The 9,062-nt window shown below is 39.4% G+C and overlaps 1 protein-coding gene across 1 annotated transcript in view; it reads right to left on the bottom strand.

The window, feature by feature from the left end:
* Positions 1-523: 523 nt before the first annotated feature.
* Positions 524-9,062, bottom strand: part of RFX7 (regulatory factor X7) — a 149,415-nt gene continuing 140,876 nt past the window's right edge. The window contains exons 8-9 of the mRNA XM_030878763.2: positions 7,760-8,055; positions 524-6,156 (exon numbers count right to left, since the gene is read on the bottom strand). Coding sequence (XP_030734623.1) covers positions 2,872-6,156; positions 7,760-8,055 — 3,581 coding nt within the window. The 3' untranslated portion in view covers positions 524-2,871. The remainder of the gene's footprint in view (positions 6,157-7,759; positions 8,056-9,062) is intronic.

Genomic DNA, 9,062 nt, shown 5'->3' with positions numbered 1-9,062 from the left:
CAGTCAGTTTAATATAAAATGTTTTTAATTGTTTTTGAAAACATTTAAAAAACAATTTTTGAGCACTTTCAATAAAAAAAGAGAACTGAAATGCTACTGCAATATTCAACTACTGTAGTTTCAGCAGGTACAACAGACAACAAAACACTGGGGAAATCTTGAATTTTTGCACTAAATGAAAACATGAAACAGGGCTTGTTTTTGTCATTTATGGTGTAGTAAAACACATTATAGTACAAGACTGTTATATGAACCTCTGATGCACTGCACAAAAAAACACTTTCCTTCTTTTCAGTTCAAAAGTCAGTGCTTATTGCAATTATATGCAAAATTATTTACTTCATGAAGTCTTATCATGATAAACAGTATGCAAAATGTTTAAAACATCAAAACAATGAAAATAATCTGAGAAAAGAACATATTCAACAATAACTAAGCAGAATTAGTAAACATAAAAAAGCAAATAACTTGTGAATAACTATGCTTGTCTGGTTAACAATGAACCAGTTTCAGTACAGCCAAGAAAAAAAAAAAAAGTGGTTACAGGAATACCTAGTACTGTACAAGATAAGTCAATAACACTCATGCACATTTTGTGATCATGTATTAACATGGTGAAGCAAACTAAACTTAACTTTTCCTGCTGTAATATTCTCATGTAAGAGAATAAGAAATAGAAATATCTCATTGAGATTAATGCACATTGCTACATAAGACAATTTTATCTGTCACTTTGATGACATTTTGTCTTTTCATAATGAAACACATTTAAAAAGTTTAATCTGTGGACTGTATTGGTTGCATTTATCCTAAGAGATGTGCCTACCACAGGTTCAACAAATTTAGTGCAATATATGAACCCCAGAAAGTTTGCTGGACGAATTCAACCAAATTTAAAGTGTTTGCTGCAATACTGTACAAGGGGTTAAAAATCCTCCAGTCTTTATATTTTTATCAAAAAAGATTTCCATTATTTTTGTATTAGTAGGAAGTTAATAATGTAAACAAGGGATTAGAATGGCCTCAAAATCTCCTTTTCAGAGTATCTCATGTAGAAAGGCTCCCATCATTTGTTAAAAGAAATCACACAGTTTCCTTTGGGTATTGCATACTTTGGTGTGCAGTAGTGCTGTGTCTCAATGTACAGTGAAGAAATAACTAGCATCAAGAAAGAAAGTCTAACAGATCATTAAATCAAGATAACAGCAAACACACACAAATGCCAATAACTAGGACATATCAATATATAAACCTCTGAGCCAAACCTAGCACCATTTATTTATCAAAATGTTAATACCCTACTTTGCAAATTTATTGAACAATGAAATCTTATTAAATTAAACCCTTCATCACATTTGTTAAATATTCATGGATTGTAGTCTTCTGATTGGCTTACTAATTAAGGTAAAGGAAAGCTTAGCTAGGCTCAAGGTAGCATAGAAATGGTTTAATGTTAGCTTTAAAAACTTAACGGCAATTTTTAAGTCTATTTGAAACTGATCTTGAAGCTCACTTAAATGGAGCTGTCAACTAATGAGAAGATTTGTGTCAGCATGAAATTCATAAATAATTATTCACAAAACAAAATGGGAGCCGCAGAGAGAAACATTTTAAAACAAATCCTGAGTGCTTCTTTTGCAATTGTGGTTATCACAATAAATAAACATTAAGCATGTTATAAAATGCTCCTCTTCTTCAAGTACTATTGATATCCCCTTTGTTTTATCAGAGATACAAAGATTTGTGACTTCAGACCTCAGGTGGTGAAATGTTTTCTGTTTAGTTTTTTATGTTCTCTCCTGCTTATTTGTCTTTCAAAGGGATTCCCATGATCAAATTGCATTTCTATATTCAGGAGCAGTGAAGGAGTCAGTCACTAAATCGAGGACTTATAATTAAAACCCTTCAAAATAAATCTTAAATAGAATTTTAATATGTGCATGCAGACATACTGTGATGAAACTAAGAAAATGCTTTTAGTTTCCTTCTAAATTCCCCTATCTCAACTACCAAATAATAAAACATAAAATATTCTTCTAACATGCTTTTATTTATTCTATTAAATTACAATGTTTGGAATTACGTACTTGTTTTGTTTGTGTGTGTGTGCACGTGCGGGCATGTCTCTGTGTAAGCTCCATGTTAAAATCAACATTTTAAAAGAAGACTAATGCAAGGTCACAAATATAAATGGCTACTAGTTTTTTCCTTTTAAATATTTTAGCGCAGCTTTTGCTTTCCTTACATTAATATTTAATTTTCCATTATCTTCTCCTATTTAAGCCCTTCGTTGCAGGTGCAAATGGTACTGAAGTCCCAGAAAGTCCTACAGAGATTTTGTTTTCATTCTACAGTAGCTCTATGCTTCAAGCCTAAATATTTATAATAACCTGAATATTATCCCTGTTTCAAGGAAGACCTTCTTGTCTACAGTTCACCTTAACTATGATTTCATATCTAAATGATAATGCCAACAACAAAAAATATCCTATACCTAAAATCAATGGTTTCCTCTAAAATCTGTGCAGATCAACCAATGAATTAAAATAAACTTATACAAAATAAAGATCTAGACTGCTCTCGTAAAAGCTGGTTATTCTTTTGCTTACTAGCAAACAATGTGATTAAATGGGGAACATTATAAAATTGAAAACCTAATATTTGTTTTTCTACAGCCTACTCTCTTCAGAAACTTGTTAAGAGCTGAGGCGAGTCTAACCATTTCCTACTGAAGAAGAAACCGCTTCTGCAGCAAACTCTTAAAATGTCACAATTAATAGTAAGTGTTTCTGCTGCGGGAGGCACTTCCATTAAGACAAATACAATACATATGTCTTTCGATACAGTGTGCTACATATTATAAAATACAATTTAACCCAACATTTCAACAGTAGGGTGGTCCTTGCTTTCTATCCATTCAAAACCTGATGAAGTCATAGAGCTCATGGATTCACTGCAAATTTGTTGAAATAATGGGTCATTCTTTAATTCTTCCAGTGTAGCTTCATCATCTTGTCCCTGCTGACGACCTGGATCAAACAGTAGATTTGGATCTAAAGCGTTCAAATCATTGATGCTGCCTGAGAGCTCAGAAGACAACCTGATGTCGCTAGAAAAATCAGATGCAGGATTAGTGAGATCAGATGCTACCTGACCTACCAGCTGCTGGTTGGTTTGCAAGCTGTCTCCACTCAACAGGTCTTTAACAGTGCTACTGAAATCTAATTGTTGCTCTGCAATTTCTGATTGTGCTTGATTATCGCCAGGAGAAAAACTGATCTGATCGGTGCTATTACTTTTGGTGAGGTAAGATGGTGCTTGGAATTCATAAATAGAAGTGCTGGAATCGATCATATTCTGCGGATTGGCACTAGGAAAGACAGTGGAAGTTTCCAAAATCTGAGTGAGATTCATCCGGGCTGTATAATTGGAGGGCAGGTTGTTCATGCCCAAACCTCTCACTGCATCATCATTGTCAGAATCAAGTTTACTCAACAAAACATTGGTTATTTTTTTACTGTTTGTTTGCTTCTGAAGAGCATTTGGGAAGGCTGTTTGCATCATGACTGTCAATGGAACCGACTGACTTCTTTGAGCTATGTTGTTGGCACATGCATCCGTGTGAACGTTTGTGAAAATATGAACTTCAGGGGTTACTGGACTTCCAAAGGGGGTCACATTAGATCGGGGGATATTAGATACTGGGTAGAGGGTGCTTCCACTAAGATTACGTTGGCGATGAACAGCAGGGCTCACGCTTCGGCACCGGAAGTTGCTGCTGGCCGAAGAGTTAGTTCCTTTATTATCAAGAGGGGCAGGGACCGCAAAGCCCTCCTGTTTGTTGGTGTTACTTACAGTGGCACCTTGATGCTGCACAGGAGAGACAGGAGTCAGACGACCAAAATGAGTGTCATGATGTCTGGATTGAGACTGGTAGGACTGTCCAGGCACAGCAAAAGCATGAGGTTTCCTGAAACGGTCTTCCACTAGTTCCTGATAGCTTGGGAGAATGCCATGGCCAGAAACGGATGAATTACCAACCCCACTATACCCATTATTCATCCATTCAAGCTTGGTTTTGTCGGGGTGTGTGGCCATGGGTCTCTGCATCGGTTTCACAGGACTACTTGAGACAATGCTGGCGTCATGATATGCCATACTGGAGCTTATTGGGGTAAATGCAAATGGATTCCTGCATTCCACGGGGCTGGGAGGGACACTGCTGCTGCAGTTAGAATGGGGAGTACCGATGGGTGTATGTCGGCTACTTCCTAAAGCACTATCCACGGGCGTGGTCTGGGCCAACCTGGAGCAAGGGCTCTCCCGTGACAGGCTCTGAGACCCAGCAACCACTTCAGATGTAGGGGTGGGGGTGGGGGTGGGGGTCGGGGTCGGGGTGGGGGTCGGGGTGGGGGTGGGGATCGGAGTGCCATTGCTACGGATGGGGTGATAGAAGTGGGTGCTGGGGGCGTGAGATGACGCTGGAGCGCCTGGAGTCACAGACTGACTCTGAAGGGTCATTCCCAAACAGTTACCGTAAGCATGGGAATTGTTCATTGACATCTGCTGCTCCATGAGTACCAGCTCCTCTACAATACTGTCCTGTGTAAGCTCCTCATCGAAAGGAAAGTAGCTTTCATTTGCTTGGGAAACAGAAGGCTCGAACTCCTTCAGTTCGGACTGTAGAGGTAACTGATCTGAAGACTGTGCTTGCATTTGACTCAAAGAAGATTCTTGTATCTGGCTGTGTAGTTGCTGGGAATACGTGTCCTGTGGCATTCCTTCTAATTCCCAAACAGACTTCTCTAAGTCATTGATATCAGAGTGCTCAGGAACTGTCATGACACTGATATCTTGCTGTTGTTCACAGCCGGCAGATAGAAACTCAGAATCCTTAGTGACCTGTTGCCATTCATTTGGATTAAAGCTGCCATGCGATTTTGAATCACTGTCCAAGAGAAAGACACTGCCTTCAAGCTTTACTTTTATATCTGGAGATGATGATGGTGTGGTTTGCTGTTCTGAAGCTAAATCACTGGTAACAAGAGCAGAGGAATTCACTTGCTGAGGATGACTTGCCACTACGTGTGAGTTAACATTTGTTGATACCTTGCTAGGAATCTGAGAACCTGCTGCTGAACTTTCCGTTTTCCCTGAATGTGGAACCTTTTGGTCCTTCTTAACACTGCCTGGTTTCTGACCTTCTGAGATAACTGCAGAAAGCTGTTCCACAATTGGTTTCTTTACAGGAGGCACCTGGGACTCTTGCAATGCAGAAGACAGCCGCTTTCTTGGACTTTTAGTGCATAATTTAGGGTCTTTATTTATTGAGTCACCATTAGATGGTGAGCTGGTGCTGGTGAAAGTTAAGTTCTGAGTGGCAACTGAGAGAGTGATAGTGCTTTGATTATTGCCTGTTGAAGTGCCTGGCAGAATTTCATTACAGCGATTTTTACATTTGGTCCTCTGGTCACAGACCTTAGTTGCTTTTATTTCATTAACACCTTCATTTGAAGGTTTTTGCACTACTCCCTCTGTATTACTTTTCTGCCCTGAGAGGGCACTAGGTGTTGTTTTGGGCACGTCAGCCCCATCAGAGTTCTCTTGGCACTGTAGAGGATGCTCATCTGATGACATCTCAGGTTCCATTTTGACTTCCACAGCAGATGGTCCCCCGGTGCTGCTGGTTCTGGATCCAGGAGACTGAAGTGAAACAACAGAACCATTCTTGATCTGTGGAATGGTCCTTGATTCTTCCGTTGTTGCTGCAGCACTGTTTACTGAGGCAGAATGTTTCAGAGGGGCACTACTGTTGCTGGGTGTGAGGGATATTGCTGTCATTTTCACCACATTTAGAGAACTCACGTGTGACGTGGGTACAACAGCGGTTTTGATGGGACTACTAGTAAAGAGGACAGTAGTTGGAGAGCGGATGGTGAGGGCACTGGTGTTGGCTGGTTTGGGTAAGATCTGAGGGTAGCGGTGCCGGGCAGAGCGATCCCCCCCAGGACTGGCTGGGACGTGCTGAGGAGTCTTTGGTGCCTGCTTCACAGACTGCATGTGCTGAGTGACCACCTGTACATTGAGGGGAAGAACTTTGCCGTCAGAAGAACTCATTGGACTTGGTGAAGTTACCAGTTGCCTGGTCCGTTGGACCTGTTAAAAAGGCGGAAAACAAAAATATCAGATGTAACAAGTCTAGAATATAAATAGCAATTCATATATTCATTAGTATTAAGGCATTTAATACATGTAATGCTAAAAAGAAAAAAAAAGACAGTTCGTATGTTAGACAAGTTTTTAGACCAGATTCGATAGGATCAGACAAGTAAATACTATAATAAATGCAACACAGTGTAATACAGTTACCAAATACAATGATATGTAAGAAGAGTATTAAGACTTCAATGAAAAACTTCACATTTGTGATGAATACTTGCTAAAACAATGAATTTGAAGGAGGTTATAGGAGCAGAAATAAAATCTTGAAGAAACATGCAACTATAAAGGTATCTAACTGGAGTCTGTGGCAAGATGACTCACTCACAGGGGAGACTGTCTTATAAATGGATCTACCTTGGGCATTACTAATAAACCACTGTGGATAAGGTCTCAGATAAAACTACTGCCTTCCCCAGTTTGCTCTACAATGAATAGTGCAAGAGTATGGTTCCCAGGTATTCCATGTTTCAATAACATGATGATGACGATGATAAGGATAATGATAAGAACAGGAAAAACCACAAGATACTATATTTCCCTAATAACATCATAAATAACAACATAAAATACCATCTTGCTTTAGCATGATGCACTCTCATTTTATTTTTATTTTTTTATTTTTAAACATTAAAAAACAATTATTTATTTATTTTTGGCTGCTTTGGCTCTTTGTTGCTGCGTGTGGGCTTTTCTCTAGTTGCGGCGAGTGGGGGCTACTCTTCGTTGTGGTGCACGGGCTTCTCATTGTGCATGGGCTTCTCATTGCGGTGGCTTCTCTTGTTGTTCGGCATGGGCTCTAGGAGCACGGGTTTCAGTAGTTGTGGCATGCGGGCTCAACAGTTGTGGCTCACGGGCTCTAGAGCGCAGGCTCAGTAGTTGTGGTGCACGGGCCTAGTTGCTCTGTGGCATGTGGGATCTTCCCGGACCAGGGCTTGAACCTGTGTCCCCTGCACTGGCAGGCGGATTCTTAACCGTGGCGCCACTAGGAAAGCCCATGCACTCTCATTTTAAAAGCCTCTTCATCATAAACTCAGTTGTGTGAGACAGACAAGTAGACCATAACCTCTATTTGTTGATAAGGAAAGAGACTCAGAGTAGCTTAGAGACCTGACCAAGGTCCCACCACTGAGACAAGTCTATGTTAATGTACTACCAACACATATTACAATTTTGCTCCATCTGAATGTTAAAAAGGAAACAAATATAAACCAAAAAAAGTTTGCAATTTTGTCACCTTTGCTTGGCTAGAGATGAAACAACTCTGAAAATGACTCATCTCTTACATAAAGCTCTGACTGGTTACGTGCAAACTTGTATGTCTTGTAATTGCACTTCCGTTCCTTTTATAGCTCACGCTGTCATCAACAACGTATATCCTGAATAAAAGAACCGACTGAAGTGAAATCTGTGTGTGGTCACAAAATCAGTTTATAACTGAATCTACACCTATACTTGCCTCCTTCTTCTGTGCCACTTTTAACTAAACAACTGACTTCCCACAATCCCAGTAAGGCCAAATGCTATTTAATTATATTACCGGAATGGGACTAGGGACAGCTGCCACAACGATACCAATAGGCTGAGGAGAGAGGATTGCAGGATTTCCATTAGAAAGACTAGTCACTCCATTGGTTGTAGCGCCTTCTGATTTTTTTGCTGAGGATTCTCCTGGCAAAGGGGATTGTAGTTTCTGTTCTTGTTGTTTCTTTTGGATTTTCCGTTGCAATTGCTGTTTAGCGTCAATAGGAGATGGCAGAGTCTTCACTTGGGGCTGAAAGGAATTACTTTCAGCTGTAGGTATAAAAGCAGAAGGCTGGGTAATTCCTTTAATTCCTGAAAATAAACAGAAAGTATAGCTAAAAGACTCCTCTTTATAGAAAGCGGTTACAACTCAATTTCTAAGACTATGTAGCCATTTACTGGACAAAGCAACCAAACCCAGCAAATTTTAACTCACAGTTTCTTTATGAAGCATAAATATTACACTTCCAATTTATAAACATTTGTCAATACGGTTTTAACTGACACCTTAAAAAACGGTTCAACTTGGGTGACAGCTGTAGTTATATCTGCAATAATAGATGAAGATTTTGAAAAGAGTAGTAGCTATGTCACTAATGTGCAAAAGCTAAGATAAATGCCAAGAGAGCATGTTTTACATATTATCAGTAGATGTCAGAAAAATCTTCCTTCCCCCTTCTCTAATTAAGAAATTCATGCATTTTCATGATTTTAATACTCAGTCCACAAGGGGTACTCAATAAATATTTGCTGAAACCATCCATATCTTAGAAAAAAATTGTACGGGGAAAACAAGTCTTTAATTCTACATGAATTTCATGAAAACAGGTAATACAATTTTAACCGCTTTAATTAATTAATTAATTACTCCAGTATGACCTAGGAGAAACTAAGCAGAGCTTCTTAATAAGACTGAGGTTAAGATATTCTAAAAAAGGGTCACTGAGAAAGCTTTTTAAAGTAGTAGTAAGATCAACACTGAGGAAAAGGGATGATAAAATAAGCAAGGGATAAATTTTAAGAAAACTTGATTATGTAATACAACTAATTTTTCAAAAGCTCATTTCACATTTAGGGAGTGGCATTAAGATCATTAGATAGTGAGCAGGGGTCAGTAGAAACAGTGGAGAGAGGCAAAGGGAGGACACCCCTGTCCTGCTGGCACATCCTGACCTTCCCTTCCCCAGCCGTTTCTGCTTTTCATCTTGTCAACAGCAACAGCTTCGTGAGTGGGAGGCGGGAAGGAGAGAAAGGGACTGTAAACTCTAACCCACACACTCACTGCTCAACAATCCCACATGTTCTGACAGCCCTTTTAT

The sequence above is a fragment of the Globicephala melas genome, chromosome 2 (assembly GCF_963455315.2).
Source record: "Globicephala melas chromosome 2, mGloMel1.2, whole genome shotgun sequence".
Classification (NCBI taxonomy): domain Eukaryota; kingdom Metazoa; phylum Chordata; class Mammalia; order Artiodactyla; family Delphinidae; genus Globicephala; species Globicephala melas.
Note: the sequence above shows the minus strand (reverse complement) of the source record. Positions and strands in the feature narration are given on the sequence as shown.